General features: G+C 41.1%; 1 protein-coding gene across 1 annotated transcript in view; it reads right to left on the reverse strand.

Moving 5' to 3' along the window:
• Positions 1-320: 320 nt before the first annotated feature.
• Positions 321-19,719, reverse strand: part of LOC126334535 (protein chibby homolog 1) — a 42,743-nt gene continuing 23,344 nt past the window's right edge. The window contains exons 2-3 of the mRNA XM_049996891.1: positions 19,086-19,201; positions 321-765 (exon numbers count right to left, since the gene is read on the reverse strand). Of these exons, the coding sequence (XP_049852848.1) occupies positions 676-765; positions 19,086-19,201 (206 nt within the window). The 3' untranslated portion in view covers positions 321-675. The remainder of the gene's footprint in view (positions 766-19,085; positions 19,202-19,719) is intronic.

Here is a 19,719-nt window from a genome sequence, read left to right on the forward strand (position 1 = left end):
TATTCATTCTGCTGCAACTCTGTCACTTGTATTATACCTGTATTTAAATAATTTCAGTGCTGTAGAAGTTGAGGAGATTGAATAAGGCAACTTACTAATTCATAGCTTCCTCGCTGGACAAACTGCTCTGTACTTGAGTTTGTGAGAAGGCAGTAAGAAAAACAAATCTGATAACCGATCTTCAGACAGCAACAGACATTTTTACATTAAATCACAGTCTTTCGACATTTATTTATTCCTGAATGGAGGCAGAGTACTCAAGCCACTGTGCATAAAAAAATGTCTGCCACGTTACTTATGATGGTCAGAGCAACATGAAATAAAACAAAAATGTTTTTATTATTAAGTCACTTTTTTCACTCACGCTAAACACTATCAGGCAGCCTTCTTAAACAGTGTGACAAAATGCCGCAAAGAGTGTATTCCTTAAAAATTTCTGAAGGCTTCAGTTTTACAGGAATTAGCTTCTATACAGACAACCTTCTACATGCTGATTAAGTGTTTCATTGTCTGAGCTGTGGAACAAATCATCAGTTCCCCTTAACAATAACCACTACACTTAGTTGCAGTGTCTCCGTTCATGAATTATTTATCACACCATAATGTCTTTCCGACCTGCTGGTGATAAATTATTTCTGTAGAGCAAGAATCATCTGACGGCAGAAATAATAGTTTTCAATTTCTCCGTTTTAAGTGTTTCATAGCTGACTGCAGTTTCTCCATCTGTTTTTCTTTGAGATGAGCTTCAGCAGTTGTTTGTGTTAGCTGTGAATGAAGAAACAATTCTTGAAATTAAACTTTCTACGAATGATGCAAAATATTGGTACCTGTTTTAGCAATAATTTAGAGAAAAATAGCAAATAATGAATATCTTATTTCACAAACGTATGTATCTTAGGGTGGATGCTGCATCAGTGAAAGGATTTTGCCACAAAAAAGAGCATTCTTAGATCAATAATGACTTATAACTATTCAGTTAGCTCATCAGCACCAGGTATATTCCCCAGTCCAACACAGATTCTGGACAAGGGATGAATAATCAACAAGGAACAAATGGTTTCTTTAAACTGAGAAAGAAATCAGTATCAGACAGATGAAAAATACTGTTATGAAAAAATATATTAAGAATGAGTGAATTGAAAGTGTCCAATATAATATTAATTATAATCAATCAATTTTATTGCAAACTGTTAACATGTATGTAGAAAGGTGCAAAATAAAAGACAACTATGTGAAATGGTAATAAGAAAGTATGCTTAAGCTAATTTACCTTTGTGATAAAATAAGGAAAAATAGAAAGGTTTTAATCAATAATTAGACTCAAGAACAAACAAAACCATTGCAAGCTAACAGATATGAGAATAACACCTTGCTAACTTTCCAAATAGCAACTATATAGAAAAATAACAGAAGTAATTAAATTGTACTGAGAAAATACTAGCACAGGAGACATTTTTAAAACTGACACAGGCTGAGACATAATTTTCCAACAAAACTTATCTGCTAGTGTTGTGTTCTGACACAAAACTATGACAGTACTTTCCAACTGTATACATGTCGAGCACAGCACGAAGCCACATTTAAACAGTATTGAAAACATTTCTCAACATTGTTTTCAGTGAAGTCTGCAACACTCATTGTTTGCATCCCTGTCCACACTAGCAACAAATATTTCTGCACATATAATTGCATTGTTTACAATGCTGAACTGGTAGCAGACATTTCACACAGTATGTTGTTGTTGTTGTGATCTTCAGTCCTGAGACTGGTTTGATGCAGCTCTCCATGCCACTCTATCCTGTGCACGCATCTTCATCTCCCAGTACCTACTGCAACCTACATCCTTCTGAATCTGCTTAGTGTATTCATCTCTTGGTCTCCCTCTACGATTTTTACCCTCCACACGGCCCTCCAGTACTAAATTGGTGATCCTTGATGCCTCAGAACATGTACTACCAACCGATCCCTTCTTCTAGTTGTGTCACAAACTTCTCTTCTCCCCAATCCTATTCAATGCCTCCTCGTTAGTTATGTGATCTACCCATCTAATCTTCAGCATTCTTCTGTAGCACCACATTTCGAAAGCTTCTATTCTCTTCTTGTCCAAACTATTTATCGTCCATGTTTCACTTCAATACATGGCTACGCTCCATACAAATACTTTCAGAAATGACTTCCTGACACTTAAATCTATACTCAATGTTAACCAATTTCTCTTCTTCAGAAACACTTTCCTTGCCACTGCCAGTCTGCATTTGATATCCTCTCTACTTCGACCATCATCACTTATTTTTCACCCCAAATAGCAAAACTCATTAACTACTTTAAGTGTCTCATTTCCTAATCTAATTCCCTCAGCATCACCTGATTTAATTTGACTACATTCCATTATCCTCGTTTTGTTTTTGTTGATGTCCATTTTATATCCTCCTTTCAAGACACTGTCCATTCCATTCAACTGCTCTTCTAGGTCCTGTCTTGTACAGAATTACAATGTCATCGGCGAATAATGTTTTTATTTCTTCTCCACTGATTTTAATACCTACTTCAAATATTTCTTTTGTTTCCTTTACTGCTTGCTCAATATACAGAATAAAATCGGGGAGAGGCTACAACCATGTCTTTCTCCCTTCCCAACAACTGCTTCCCTTTCATGCCCCTCGATTCTTATGACTGCCATCTGCTTTCTGTACAAATTGTAAATAGCCTTTCGCTCCCTGTATTTTACCCCTGCCACCTTTAGAATTTGAAAAAGAGTATTCCAGTCAACATTGTCAAAAGCTTTCTCTAAGTCTACAAATGCTAGAAACGTAGGTTTGCCTTTCCTTAATCTATCTTCTAAGAGAAGTCGTAAGGTCAGTATTGCCTCACGTGTTCCAGTATTTCTACGGAATCCAAACTGATCTTCCCCGAGGTCGGCTTCTACTAGTTTTTTCCATTCGCCTGTAAAGAATTCGTGTTAGTATTTTGCAGCTGTGACTTATTAAACTGATTGTTCGGTAATTTTCACATCTGTCAACACCTGCTTTCTTTGGGATTGGAATTATTATATTCTTCTTGAAGTCTGAGGGTATTTCGCCTGTTTCATACACCTTGCTCACCAGATGGTAGAGTTTTATCAGAACTGGCTCTCCCAAGGCTGTCTGGTCTTTCAATGCTCTGTCAAACTCCTCACGCAGTATCGCATCTCCCATCTCATCCTCATCCACATCCTCCTCCATTTCCATAATATTGTCCTCAAGTACATTGCCCTTGTATAGACCCTCTATATACTCCTTCCACCTTTCTGCTTGTTTCCGTCTGAGCTCTTTATGTTCATACAAGTGGTTCTCTTATCTCCAAAGGTCTCTTTAATTTTCCTGTAGGCAGTATCTATCTTACCCCTAGTGAGATAAGCCTCTACATCCTTACATTTGTCCTCTAGCCATCCCTGCATAGCCATTTTGCACTTCCTGTCGATCTCATTTTTGAGACGTTTGTATTCTTTTTTGCCTGCTTCATTTACTGCATTTTTATATTTTCTCCTTTCTTCAATTAAATTTAATATTTCTTCTGTTACCCAAGGATTTCTACTAGCCCTCGTCTTTTTACCTACTTGATCCTCTGCTGCCTTCACTACTTCATCCCTAAAAGCTACCCACTCTTCTTCTACTGTATTTCTATCCCGCATTCCTGTCAATTGCTCCCTTATGCTCTCCCTGAAACTCTGTACAACCTCTGGTTCTTTTAGTTTATCCATGTCCCATCTCCTTAAATTCCCACCTTTTTGCAGTTTCTTCAGTTTTAATCTACAGGTCATAACCAACAGATTGTGGTCAGGGTCTACATCTGCCCCTGGAAATGTCTTACAATTTAAAACCTGGTTCCTAAATCTCTGTCTTACCATTATATAATCTACCTGATACCTTTTAGTATCTCCAGGGTTCTTTCATGTATACAACCTTCTTTCATGATTCTTAAACCAAGTGTTAGCTATGATTTAGTTGTGCTCTGTGCAAAATTCTACCAGGCGGCTTCCTCTTTCATTTCTCTCCCCCAATCCATATTCATCTACTACGTTTCCTTCTCTCCCGTTTCCTACAACCGAATTCCAGTCACCCACGACTATTAAATTTTCGTCACCCTTCACTATCTGAATAATTTCTTTTATTTGATCATACATTTCTTCAATTTCTTCATCATCTGCAGAGCTAGTTGGCATATCAACTTGTATTACTGTAGTAGGTGTGGGCTTCGTATCTATCTTGGCCACAATAATGCGTTCACTATGCTGTTTGTAGTAGCTTACCCGCATTCCTATTTTCCTATTCATTATTAAACCTACTCCTGCATTACCCCTATTTGATTTTGTGTTTATAACCCTGTAGTCACCTGACCAGAAGTCTTGTTCCTCCTGCCACCGAACTTCACTAATTCCCACTATATCTAACTTTAATCTATCCATTTCTCTTTTTAAATTTTCTAACCGACCTGCCCGATTGAGTGATCTGACATTCCACGCTCCGATCCGTAGAACACCAGTTTTCTTTCGCCTGATAACGATATCCTTTTGAGTAGTCCCCGCCCGGAGATCCGAATGGGGGACTATTTTACCTCCGGAATATTTTACCCAAGAGGACGCCATCATCATTTAATCATACAGTAAAGCTGCATGCCCTCGGGAAAAATTACGGCCGTAGTTTCCCCTTGCTTTCAGCCATTCGCAGTACCAGCACAGCAAGGCCGTTTTGGTTATTGTTACAAGGCCAGGTCAGTCAATCATCCAGACTGTTGTCCTTGCAACTACTGAAAAGGCTGCTACCCCTTTTCAGGAACCACACGTTTGTCTGGCCTCTCAACAGATACCCCTCCGTTGTGGTTGCACCTACAGTACGACTATCTGTATCGCTGAGGCACGCAAGCCTCTCCACCAACGGCAAGGTCCATGGTTCATGGGGGTAGGTCACACAGCATACCTGTATCAAAACCTGTGCTACGAGCAGCGAAGAGGTGCAGTGGTGCTGCACCAGTAATACTTGACAATATAAGAAGGCAAAGACTTAGGCTTTGTTGGTGAAGGAAAACACAGTAAAGCGCTCACAGCAGAAATGACATGCTCTACTAGCTGAATTTGGAAGATGCTGCTAGGATTTTGAAATTTTAGTAAAGACAGAGCTGCTTACCCCAGAGAAAGACACAAGTTCCAGAAAAGCAATTCCTGTGAGACTTATGGCAACACGAATTTTTTTTATCAAGGCCTTGCATAGTTATTCCACATTTTAAAGCTATCGCAAGTAGTTCCTGCAGTTTGTGAAGTTTTGGATGACGGATTATGTAAAGGTAATTTGGTTACATTAATAAAACTGAAACATATTTTTCTATTGTTCATAGATAAACAAAGAACGTGCAATAAAAACGAACCATCATTTTCAACAAAACAGTGGAATGTCACTGTCCATTCCAATGAACATGAGAGAGGTATTTTCACAAAACACTCTGCAACATTACTGTTGCCTTGTTTAATGTGTTGTGTTCCCCCTCCCACCTCCTTTATCACCAGTTTTTCTTGATTTGCAGTGTCTCCTGTTTCATCTGCTGGTATATCTTGGAGAATCTGCAGTCAAATTTTCAGATGTTGGCACCTGAGGGTGAGTGCCTTGAAAAAGAAAGTGTGTCCAGCTGGGCATTCCACTTTCTCCGTTGTGTTGGATCAATCCATGGGAAGCAAAGTATCTTACAGTGCCCTGTTGCTAGTGGGAGCAAATTTTAGAATTACAGTTTTCTGCCTCTTGAATAACAACCTGAGAAGGCACGTACTATAACTATAACAGCAGTGTATCTTCACAATTTGCAAGCGGCTATTACAGCACACAATGAAGCTGCAATTTGTATTGCCTTCAGTCAGTAGTCATGATCTCAGCTGCTCCTTCATGTCTAACTGCATTTCTAAAGATACCACAGAGGACTTCACAAACATTCGAATAAATTCATGATGAATCTTCACACTATTTTGTAAGCTCACAAGGAACTGTACCATGGTAAAATAATTTCAGCTGAATCTCGCTGTACAGTATACAAATCAACATTACCAAGCATAATCTTGTTTACCTTCTTTTCAAATGCGACTCTTGGTTCCTTAGGTTTACGAATATCATACGATAAATGTAAAGATTCAAATTCAAACCACTTTGGTTTATATAATCATTCAGTAGCACTGCAAGACCTCTTGTTCTCTTCTTTTTTCCATTTTTTGTATTTGCCTTGAGTTAACACAGAACACCTCCTTAGTGAGTGGTCAGTGCAGCTGACTGCCATGCAGTGGACCCATTTCAATTCTATTGCTGCCAGAGATTTTTGCTCGATGGGAGGACTGGAACGAGGTGCACTCGGCCTCATCAGGCGAACTGAGGAGATACTTGACCTAGTAGTAACAGGTCAAAAAACCTGACAACGACCAGGAGAGTGGTGTGCTGACCACATGCCCATCCATACTGCATTCAGTGATGCCACTGGCAAAGGATTACACCGTAGTTGGTCAGTCGGGACTGACTGAACTGTCTACAGCCAGACTGTGGAATTTACTGCATTAGCAGGCACCTCAGTTTCTATTAAAATTAAAAGGAAGGTCAGCGTTGGCCGTAATACTGATGTTTTGTTCATAGAAGAATCGATTTTCGATCACATAGTGTTCATCTTCAGTACTGTGGTGTACAAATTAAACTCAGACACTGGAATCAAGTTATCAATAACCAAAACTGAGAAGCAATCACAATTGTGACCGATAATCGATTCTGCTATCAATAAAACATCAATATTCGCCCAACACTGACCTTCCTGTTAATTTAACATACATGGTCGTTGTGCACACAGCACTCCATGGAGTCGCCAATCAACCTCAGTTTCTTCTCTGCATCACTGTGGCTCATGCTAATCAGCACAGTCATTTTTGGTATTGAATCCTGTTTTCACTCTAATATTTTTGTAGTTGGCACTACATAAATTTCAGAGGCACTCCTCTGCTTCAGAGTACAAGTTTGAAAATATGATTTCTTGTCTACATCATTATTTTTTACACACTATAACATAACACACATACAATATTCCCCAGCACCAAGTAGGGAAGAAAATAAACACAGATGCTACACAGTGGCATTTAGTCGTAGCTGATCAAAAACAATGTTTTCTTTCATCTGTACCAACATAGCCGCAGAGAGCTGTTTGTGTGTGTTGCAGCACGTTACAAGTATTGATAACCGAGCAGTGGCTGCATACAATGTCACAAACATTGATACTAAACTCAGTGTAAGTGTGGCTGTATGTAGAAGTGAAGCAGACAATAGTATAACTTGAGGTAAGGATATTTCACTCATTATAGCTAGGAACACAACACATCTACGGAGAGAGAGAGAGAGAGAGAATGACGGAGTAATTGGTTGTGTATTACACTGTATGTAACAGCATATAGCCCATGCAAAACTACACCATAGCTTGTTCCCTACAGGGTAACTGTATCCAAAACAGCTATGTCAGCAACCCAATAGAGTCAAAGAAAAGTAAGACATCTGCAAACCACAATCAAGTCTAAATATATGTAAGCCTAAGCCTATTAACTGCACTTTTTTTCCACAAAACAACAGCAGAAAAAGATCCCCGCTACACAGACTAATCCCCTACTTCGAAGACAATATAAAACAAAACACAAAATATAAAATTTATTTAATTTGTACTAAACAAATATTTAAATAACATTGCAAAAAATCTATATCACAGAGAATCAAGTGGTGATACCCCTATAAAAGGCATTCACAAACATTAAACTTAAACCTTATGTTGGTTCTCAGAGATAGGCACCCAAAAGTTAAAAAGTTGAAACACTTCTCTTGCTTTCATTCTACACTCCTGGAAATTGAAATAAGAACACCGTGAATTCATTGTCCCAGGGAGGGGAAACGTTATTGACACATTCCTGGGGTCAGATACATCACATGATCACACTGACAGAACCACAGGCACATAGACACAGGCAACAGAGTATGCACAATGTCGGCACTAGTACAGTGTATATCCACCTTTCTCAGCATTGCAGGCTGCTATTCTCCCATGGAGACGATCGTAGAGATGCTGGATGTAGTCCTGTGGAACGGCTTGCCATGCTATTTCCACCTGGCGCCTCAGTTGGACCAGCGTTCGTGCTGGACGTGCAGACCGCGTGAAACGACGCTTCATCCAGTCCCAAACATGCTCAATGGGGGACAGCTCCGGAGATCTTGCTGGCCAGGGTAGTTGACTTACACCTTCTAGAGCACATTGGGTGGCACGGGATACATGCGGACGTGCATTGTCCTGTTGGAACAGCAAGTTCCCTTGCCTGTCTAGAAATGGTAGAACGACGGGTTCGATGACGGTTTGGATGTACCGTGCACTATTCAGTGTCCCCTCGACGATCACCAGAGGTGTACGGCCAGTGTAGGAGATCGCTCCCCACACCATGATGCCGGGTGTTGGCCCTGTGTGCCTCGGTCGTATGTAGTCCTGATTGTGGCGCTCACCTGCACGGCGCCAAACACGCATACGACCATCATTGGCACCAAGGCAGAAGCGACTCTCATCGCTGAAGACGACACGTCTCCATTCGTCCCTCCATTCACGCCTGTCGCGACACCACTGGAGGCGGGTTGCACGATGTTGGGGCGTGAGCAGAAGACGGCCTAACGGTGTGCGGGACCGTAGCCCAGCTTCATGGAGACGGTTGCGAATGGTTCTCGCCGATACCCCAGGAGCAACAGTGTCCCTAATTTGCTGGGAAGTGGCGGTGCGGTCCCCTACGGCACTGCGTAGGATCCTACGGTCTTGGCGTGCATCCGTGCGTCGCTGCGGTCCGGTCCCAGATCGACGGGCATGTGCACCTTCCGCCAACCACTGGCGACAACATCGATGTACTGTGGAGACCTTACGCCCCACGTGTTGAGCAATTCGGCGGTACGTCCACCCGGCCACCCGCATGCCCACTATACGCCCTCGCTCAAAGTCCGTCAACTGCACATACGGTTCACGTCCACGCTGTCGCGGCATGCTACCAGTGTTAAAGACTGCGATGGAGCTCCGTATGCCACGGCAAACTGGCTGACACTGACGGCGGCGGAGCACAAATGCTGCGTAGCTAGCGCCATTCGACGGCCAACACCGCGGTTCCTGGTGTGTCCGCTGTGCCGTGCGTGTGATCATTGCTTGTACAGCCCTCTCGCAGTGTCTGGAGCAAGTATGGTGGGTCTGACACACCGGTGTCAATGTGTTCTTTTTTCCATTTCCAGGACTGTATTATGTCATATACACTGATAGAAAAAGAAAGTTGTGACATCAAGAAGAAGTTGTGTGACAAAAACAAAAGTTGGTTGGTGTATACCTACATTTGAAAGATGTTATCTAACCACATTTCACGCCAGTCACATAAGAATGGTTCCAGTAGCACCACTATGGGGATGCAAATCATGTTTGCTTTACATACACACTGTAACAGTCATGAGATGGATACGGTGAGTTGATATTAGTCAAGAATACCTTTAAGGCAACAAAGATGCCATTACCAACACTTTACTGAGTTCGAAAGAGGTCACGTAATAGTGTTACGAGAAGCCGGATGTTCCTTTTGCGATATTGCAGAAATATTTGGTGAAAAGTAGCAACTGTGCACAACTGCTGGCAGTGGTGGTCACAAGAATGTACGGCTACAAGGAGACCTGGCTCTGGACGGCCACATGGTACTACAGAGAGAGACCATCACATTTGGCGTATGACTATGCACATTGTATTGCAGCAGCAGGAATTTGAGCAGCACAGCAGTGACCAATGAATTGCTACAAATCAGTTACTCCAAGGACAGCTGGGAGCCAGACGTTCAATAGCATGCATTCCACTGAACATAAACCACTGCCATTTGCAACACTGGTGGTGTGAAGCAAAAAAGCTGTTTTGTCTCAGTGTCAGTGAAGACCGCATGCTAGGAGGAGGACAGCTGAGGGCCTGCAGCCAACCTGTCTTGTGTGCCAAAACATTGGACCTACATTTAGAGTTATGGTCTTGGCTGCAATTTCGTATGACAGCAGGAATAATGTCGTGGTTATCTCACACATCCCAACAGCAAATATGTATGTCAATTTGGTGATTTGACCTGTTGTGCTGCCATTCATAAACAGCATTCTAAGGGGTGTTTCCTAACAGAATAATGCTCGCCCACATGCTGACGTTGTAACCCAACATGCTCTACAGTGTGTTGACATGTTGCGTGGTCCTGCTCGGTTATCAGAACTGTCTCCAATCAAGCACATATTGGATATCATTGGAAGACAACACCAGTGTCATCCAAAAACAGCATCAACTGTCTCTGTACTGACAGACCAAGTGAAGTAGGGCATGAAACACCATCTTTCATGTACGTGTTCTACCGCCACTTGTTGAATACGTTTTTTATCCATACGATTACATAATTTTGTCAATAATTGATTGTTTTCATTGTTATAACATATTTCAGTAATTAACACTGCAAGATCAAAGGTTAATGTAAGTGGGGGGATAAGCCATTGCAAATCTGAAATGCTGGTACATTAATAACCTTTGTCACTGCCAGAATGTTGAATGCAAGCATGCAAATGTACATGCATTTTGTTTTATAGATGCCAGATGTCAGCTGCAGAGGGACAACTCCCTAAACAGTCACACCATCAACCACCACTCCTCTCCTACACACTTAGCTTGGCCAACCTTAAGATCCCACAGCCTTCACCACTGCCTCCCAGATCAAGTAAAACCCATAATCCCAAGAACCAGTCACAACAGTAGTGTCCTTAGCCTCTCATCTGAAACACTCTGATCTACTGAATTATTTATATTATCTAAGGGCCTCACTGTCAGACCTAAACCTGCGCTTGATCATGCTAGTTTTGTGAAGGACGTACTTCCCTTCACATGTAATGTCCATTGGAAATATCACTTTGTACCCAATCCCAAAACCTTTCCAACAGCAAACCTAGCAGTGAACCCTGCCTTGAACAGTCCTGCCTTGAACAGTTCAGACCACGATCCCACCTTGATCCACCACCACTACCTCAGAATCATCCCTTACAAGCCTTCCAAGAATTCCTTACACCCAGCATTGCTTCATGACCTACCTCAGGTCCTACAACATGACCCTAACCTGTCCTCTGCAGAACTCCAGGCTCTATGTTCCCTAAAAGCTGATGACTCCATCATTATCCTCCCAGCAGACAAAGGATCTACCACTGTGGTACTTGACCGAAAGGAGTATGTTAGTGAAGGTCTATGCCAGCTGTCTGACACCCCTACATACAGCATCTTCCACCAAGATGCCATCCCTCGTGCCCCTCATAAGGACTAACACCTCAATCCATAGACTTTCTCACCCCACCCAAACCACACACCTTCTTCCTAAAATCCACAAACCCAGTCATCCTGGCCATCCTATACTTGCTGGCTTCAAAGCACCCATTGAACATGTTATCTGCCTTAGTTGATCAACACCTTCAATTAATAGTGCAAAGACTCCCCTTCTACATCAAAGATACCAACCTCTTCCTAGATCATCTGAAATCCATGCCTGTCCCACTCCCACCACACACCTTGTTTGTCACCATTGATGCCACCTCCCTCTCTACCAACATCCTCCACGTTCACAGTCAGTCTGCTGCTGAAAGCTTCCTCTGTCAGGGCCCACCTGATTCCAATCCTATGACATCCTTCCTACTCACCTTAATCAACTTTATACTTAACAACTACTACTTCACCTTTGAGGGGGCAGACATACAAACAGATCATGGGAACCAGGATGGCTCCTTCCTATGCCAACCTTTTCGTGGGTCGCTTGGAGGGGGCTTTCCTAGGATTCATGGTTTGGTTTGGATACATTGATGACATCTTTACCATATGGACTCATGGTGAGGCTGACCTGCTAAAATTCCTTGAATCTCTGAATACCTTCTCTTAATTAAATTACATACACTCCTGTCCCGAATTCCAGCCACTATCCTTGATGTTGATCTCATCCTCACCGAAGACCAGCTACACACTTCTGTCCCCATTAAACCCACCCACAACAGTACTTACATTTTGACAGTTGCCATCCTTTTCATGTCAAACATTCCCTCCCATACAGCCTCAGGATCTGAAGCAAATGTATTTGTTCGGATGCAGAATCTTTACAGCAATACGCCACCATTCTCACCTCAGCCTTCACTGTACGTAATAACCCCACCAGCCTAGTTAAAAAGCAGATTTCCCAGGCCATCACATCCAATCCTAGTGCTGCTGATCCCTCAAAAAACAACTTTGGACCACACCACTTGTCACCCAATATTATCTTGGTCTTAAATGTATCAAGCACCAACTTTGACAAGGGTTTTATTTTCTACAATAATGCCCTGAAATGAGATCCATTGTGTCTGTGATTTTGTCCACCACATCTAGAATAGTTTTTGTTGCCCTACCAATCTCTGCAATATCCTTGCCAGACCCTATACTCCTTCTGCACCCATCTTCCTACCCTATAGCTCCTACCTTTGCAACCATCCCTGCTGCAAGACTTGCCATATGCACCCTCCTACCACTACATATAATAGCCCTGTAATAGGCAAAACATATACTATCAAAGGGAGAGTGACTTCCAACATGACACGTCATATACCAGATGTTGTGTAACACTGTTCGGCTTTCTACAACAGCGTAATACCACCAAATTATCAATTAGGATGAACAGGCATCGGCAGAGTGTGTATACTGGCAACTTGCAATATCCTGTTGCAGAGCATGCTCTACAACATGACATCAACATGCCTGGTTCACTACACGTGCCATCTGGATTCTTCCCTCAGACACCCATTTCTCGGAACTCCAAGTGGGAAGTAGCACTACAACATGTCTTAGGTTCTTGCCACCCACCTGGCCTTAATTTACACTAATTTCTTCCATCTCAGCATTTCTTCACTGTACTTACTCTTTGCTTCACTCTGTTTTAGTTTTCTACATCTTTCACTGTCTTTCCCATCTATTTTTCATCGCCCCACTCCCACCTCCGTTACATACAAGGCACTTAGCTTCTCACTCTTATTAACTCATGCATGATGTGTAAGCAGTAATCTCTGTCTGCCTATTACGCTCTCTTCAACCTTCAAGCTCTCATCAAGTTTTCAAATCTCATCCAATGCCCCAACAATCAGTTTTTCCTTCTAGTCCCATATGGATAAGCCCTCCCTGAACCATTGTTCTGGGTGACTTTCCCGAAATCTACTCCTTTTCTTAGATCTCTCCAGTCCTTTTCCTTTACCCCTCTTCCTTCTCCTTCAACCTTTCTGCCTGAAGAAGGAGCCATTGGCTCCGAAAGCTTACCAATTACAATGATCCTTTATGTGTGTGTTCTGCCACTATTTGGTGAGCAGATTTTTTATGTATCCAATTACTTAAATATGTTAGCTAGAAAAATACATTCCCAAAATTGAATTACTCTACATTAATTATTTTGTAGCACTGCATTTTTTTCCATTAGCATTTCTTTCCATCAGCTTAGTATCACATTTTGGATTTACTAACTACCACTTCTCCACGTATCTACTCTTCCATGAAATTTGTTGTAAATAATATATCCCTTTTTCCAACAAACAGTTCAATTTGAAAAACAGTACTTAGAACAAGAACTACCAACACACAGACTTAATGTCATTTTAGCCCAAAAAGTGGTCCACTATTCAGGAACAAATATTTTCAATAACTTTAGCAACAATAAAAAGTTTAGCTAAAAATTAATTCCAGCCTATGAGGAAGTCTGAAAGACTTACTTGTGGCCAACCCCATTAGCTTGTCTGGTGATATATAAACAGAATCAACTGATGTAGTATATGTATTACTACAACTGCTGCTGTACTACTACTACTATCACCACCACTAACACCACAACTAATGATACCAATAATAATAATAATAATAATAATAATAATAATAATAATAATAATAATAATAATAATAATAATAATAATAATAATAATAATAATAATAATAATAATTATTATTATTATTATTATTATTATTATTATTACTACTACTACTGCATTTTGTCACATTACGTAAAACAAGAACCATGGACTTTGCAACAAGAGGTGGCAGTGGCTTGAGTGTCTCAATGAGATAGGCAACTGCAACAGAGGAGCCATACCATAGGTGCAACCACAACAGAGGCGTATTTGTGAAGAGATAAACATGTGGTTCCTGAATAGGGGCAGTGGCTTTTTCAGTAGCTGTAAGGACAACAGTCTAGATAGTTGACTAATTTGGCTTTATTAACATTAGCCAATATTGCCTCGCTGTACTAGTACTGCAAATGGTAGAAAATAATGGGAAACTACAACTGTTATTTCTTCCCCCAAGAGCATGTTGCACTACTGTATGGCATAATGTTGATGAGATCCTCCTGAGCAAAATATTCTAGAGGTAAAAAGATTCTCCCATTCAGATATCCAGATGGCACTACCCATCACATACAAAAGACTAACATTCTACAATTAAAAGCACTGTCATGTAATCAAACTTGAGGTATATTCTCAATACTTCAATATCAACACATATGGGATAATTTCATTTTATAAATCAAAAAGTTCATAGAAAACTGGTCCAATTAAATTTCATAATTTCATGCATAACTACACTCTAAGAAAAACAATGCACCACATAGGAATTATCCAAATGGGACACAAATTAGTACATGTGATGTACATATAAAGACAAGCAAATTATTACATTTTGAAAAAAAAAATGGATTATTTGTTCAAGAGAAAGAGCTTCACAAATTGAACAAATGAATAAAGGATTAGTCCACATCTGGCCCTTATGCAAACAGTTATTTGGCTTGGCATTGATTGATATAGTTGTTTTCTGTCCTCCTATGGAACATCATGCCCAATTCTGTCCAACTGGCATGTTGGTCATCAAAATCTCGACCTGGTTCAGGGGGTCCTGCCCATAATGCTCCAAATTTTCTCAATTGGGGAGATATCACGTGACCTTGTTAGCCATGGTGGTGTTCTGCAAACACAAAGCCAATCAGTAGAAACGCTCACCACGTGTGGGTGGACATTATCTAGCGGGAATGTAAGTCCAGGATAACTTGCCATGAAAGGGAGGGGGAAAGCAGATTGTAGTATATCGTTAATGTGTCACTGGTATGTAAGGCTGCTGTGGATGACAAAGAGGTCCTGGGAAACGAAATGGCACCCTAGACCATCACTCTTTATTGTCGGGCCACATGGTGGATGAATTTTATTTTGGTATCCCACCACTGTCCGGGGCATCTCCAGGTTTGTCTTCCGCCTGGAATCTCATTTACTAAAGCAAAATTGCGTATGGGTCCCACTTCGATATGAACCCTTACTATGACCACTGAAGATGTGTCTGGAGATGTCCCAACAGCAGTGGGACAACAACCCAACTGTCACCTGCCATATGATCGATGAACATGGGTGGAGATACGGGATGCCATTTCTTTTCATAGCAGGACATCTTTGGTTGTGGAACTCTTTGGTTGTCACCACAGCACCCTTACTGCACAGTGGTACATCGACAATATTCTACACCCTGTTTTGTTAACCTTCATGACTATTCACCATGGGCTTTCATTTCAGCAATATAATGCCCGCCTGCACACAGTGTGCGTTTCTATTGCTCGTCTTCATGCTTGCCGAACCCTACCTTGGCCAGCATGGTTGCTGGGTCGCTCCCCAATGGAAACACTTTGGAGCATTATGCACAGGGCCCTTCAACCAGCTTGGGATTTTGACGATCTACTGTGCTAATTGGACAGAATTTGGCATGATATTCTTCGGACGACATCCAAGAACACTATCAATCAATACCAAGATGAATAACTGCTTGCATAATGGGCCAGGTGTGGACCAACAGATTACTGAATTTCTCAATTTGTGAAGTCTCTCTCTCTCTAGAATAAATCATCCAAATTGTAATCATTTGCCTGTTTGTACAGGTACATCACATCCACCAATTTCCGTCCCATTGGGATAATTCCTTCATGGTGTTTTTTAAAGAGTGTATTATTATCTTACATGTTTAGAACGAAGTTGGAAGTTTTAGCATAAAACACTGTAAATTCAGATATACCAAGTTTTGCTAAAAATTTATCAGTTAATGTCTTTGACAAAGATGTAACCCACTTGTTCTTAGAAACTTATCTTTGTACTTGTGTCTTTGTACACTTGATGAGAAATTGTGGAATAATGGAGGAACTTGTGTTTCGTGATGTAGCTGAAAGCAGACATTGCCTTTGGAACTGATAGCTCAGTGAAAGAGATTGAACGAGTGAATGGTGAGATAAAAAAAGAAAGAAAAAAAATTAGTCATATACTTAAACCCTTAAACATAAAACCCAGAGTTCTCATTTTTATTTTGTTGCCAGAAACTTAAAATACCAAATACACTCAGGCAACGTAACCTCGTTTATAGCCATTTCAGCATCGATATGTGTTTGGCCACTAGAGAGCATCTGGTACTTTATTTGTACCCTGGGTGTCATGTTTTGGTTGAGATGATTGCCACTAGATACTGACTTTATTGTGTGCAGTTTAAAAACACACAATCTCGTCCTTTCTCCTGTACTGTTTTTAGGTAATGCTTTCAAAAAAGGATGGCTACTGCGAACTTCAGTTTGACAACATTGAACTTACAGCTTCAGAAAGTGAAGAAGAATGTGATGTTACTTCATTAGAGACTAAAAGTGACAACAGTTCATCAGCTGAGTGACAAGTTCTCAAAAGTGGTACGAGATAAATAAATCCACTGTGCTCCACCTGAAATGAGGAATGTCCTACCCATGATCCTTACCAGCTCTCCTAAAGTGGTGTTTCATACCCAGCCAACGTACACAACATCCTAGGTGTCACTCCCAACCCCTTGCCACAGGGATCATATCCCTGTGGATGACCAAGGTGCAGGTCCTGCCCAATCTATCCATCCAGCATTTCCTATTTAAATCCTGTTGCAGGATTATCCTACCCCATCAGATGTTGGCCACCTGTGAAACCAGTCTTGTCTTATACCTGTTCTGCTGCCAACAATGTACAACCTTTTATGTTGGTATAGCTACCAACCAGCTGCCCACCAAGATAAACGGTCACTGCCAAATTATTGCCATGAACATAACTGACCACCTGGTGGCACAAGGTGCAACTGAGGATAATGTGCACAATTTCAATGGTTGGCTATCTGTATCCTTCACTCTATCACCATCTTCTCTGAACTCTGCAGATGAGAGTTATCATTGCAACATATCTTTCACTCCCATAGTCACCCTGGCCTCGATCTCCGGTAACCCAATGTCTCCAACACTCTCCACCCAACAGTTTCTCTGTGATTTGCTCTGCCACCCCCTCCCAATTCGCTTCCCCCACATCAGTGAACTTTGTTCCCAACAGCTCTGACACTGAGAACTGTGCATCATATGCCTGCTAACTCTCCCTGCCACATTCCTAGCCACCAAACCGACTGCCTCCCTCCGAGCTGCTAGCTACCCACCCTCAACCTCTCTCCCTCCTCTACTTAAATCACCAAACGTAACTCCCACTGCAACCTAGTCTAACTGAAAAAATGCAGCACTGGCATTGTGCATCCAGCCAGTGCCATGCGAGAGTAAAGGCGCGTGTGTGTTTTATATAGTCATAGATGAAATTTAAAAGAATAAAATGCCGTGATTACTAATTATGAGTTATAATCTTGCACTAAATATTTAACATAACATTTAACACAGTAAGACAAGTACTATAGGATGTAAGCTGAAGGCGGAGGGGGGAGGGGGAAGGGAAAGGAAAGGTAAGGAAAGAAGCTGATGATACCAGCTGCACTGGGACTTTACATGGAATTGTCGCAACAAGTGGAAATGTGTGCAGGACCAGATTTCAGAATGGTGAAGCTGGTCAACTGTTCACAAGCTGATGTCAAGAGGATCCATGGAATGTGTGCAAAACATTGTAGTTGTAAGGTTGTCCTCTTCGTGAAGCAGTATAGGTGGCCATCTGTGGCTGGTCTGCTGAAAGAGTACAATGCTGGTGCAGACACAATCTTTTGGAGCACATCATTGAATGTAAAACTCGGCAGCATTTGATCCACAAATGTAGCTGTCCTGACCCAACAACATCAATTACAATTTCACTTGGCAAGGAATCATTTAGAATGGACCGTGGATCAATGGAATTGTGTGACTGGGTTGAATGAATCATGTTATTACATAAGGTCAATGGTCGTATCTGAATACACTAACATGCAAGCAAACAGCTGCTTGAACATGCAACACACAGGCCGGTGGAAGCAGTATTAAGGTATGGGGGACATTTACATGGGCTTCCCTAGAAACTGTAATAGTAATGATGATAGCCATGGACTAGGTGAACCCTGTCATGAACCATATGATATCTCTCTTTGTGCTTGGAGTCTTCCCCAAGAATGATGGTGTCTTCTGCCAGTGTAATTGTCCACGTCACGAAGCCAGAACCTTGTTAGTGTTATGAAGAGCATGATAGTAAACTCATATTGAGTTCATGGCCACCAAATTTTCCCTGACTGGAACATAATGGAACACATCGGGGACACCAATCAAGTGCCAGCTCAATTTTCACAAACTACTAGCCCTTAATTTATGGGAATTGCATGACCTGTACAGGAAAATTGGGTGTCATATACCTCCAGAAACCTACTGCAAACTTGCCGAATCTATATCATCAGACTCACTACTATACTGTGTTCCAAAAAGCACACCAACTCATTTTTAAGATGATGGTCACAATGCTTTGGCTCATTAGTGTATCTTTTCTAGACTGCTAACAATTACAGAAAACAATATGCATCAGTGGAATATAATCTCAATTGTTTCATGAGGTCAAGTACAATACTTACGGTGTTGTGACATAACTTTAAGAACTGGTTATTTGGCAGAGTCACAGGAGCTTTGAAAATATATAGCAAAATTTTAGGCAAGTGCTCAATGTTCAAAATGCTTTTCATTTTATGGGTATGAATGAGAATGTTCATTATTTCCGCAAGCTTACCATGTCAAGAAGAATTTCAAATTTCAGTTTAAGCAAATTGTTCTCATTCTGAAGATCTTGTAGCCTTTTCCTCAATTTCTTGTTTTCTTTGTGAATTCCACTTGTTGGGCCAGTCTCTGAAAAGTCAACAAGAAGCTATGTAATTTGAGTGTCCCTGTGATTCCTGCATATTGCAGAGAGGCAAATGTTCAACTCCACAAAAAAATGTATAAACTTTCAGCTCAGAGGAACAGCAGTTTAAAATAAACACAATCCTATTTCATTCTCACATTCCTATTTTTATTCAATTTATAATCACTTCATGAATTAAGAACAACATGAAATGGAATTCTGTTCTGTGCTTCACATCTAGCATCTACTAAGATAAAAACTGAAATGTTAAATGAAACAGAGCTAAAATTACTACCCTGAAAAAAAGATTTTGGCGTGTGCGAATGATTGGGCTACAAACTGATTAATTATCCATATTCATACAAAATACTTAACTATAGTCACAGTAACAATGAGTGATATTGTGTTAAAATGATATTTAACAACAAACAATGTCAGATGCTTTAAACTGCCACACAGTCTGAATCACTCTAGTTTCAGCTAACTCAGAACAAGAGAACTGTGAGGTAAAGAAAAAGTTTGT

The sequence above is a fragment of the Schistocerca gregaria genome, chromosome 2, assembly GCF_023897955.1.
Source record: "Schistocerca gregaria isolate iqSchGreg1 chromosome 2, iqSchGreg1.2, whole genome shotgun sequence".
NCBI lineage: Eukaryota > Metazoa > Arthropoda > Insecta > Orthoptera > Acrididae > Schistocerca > Schistocerca gregaria.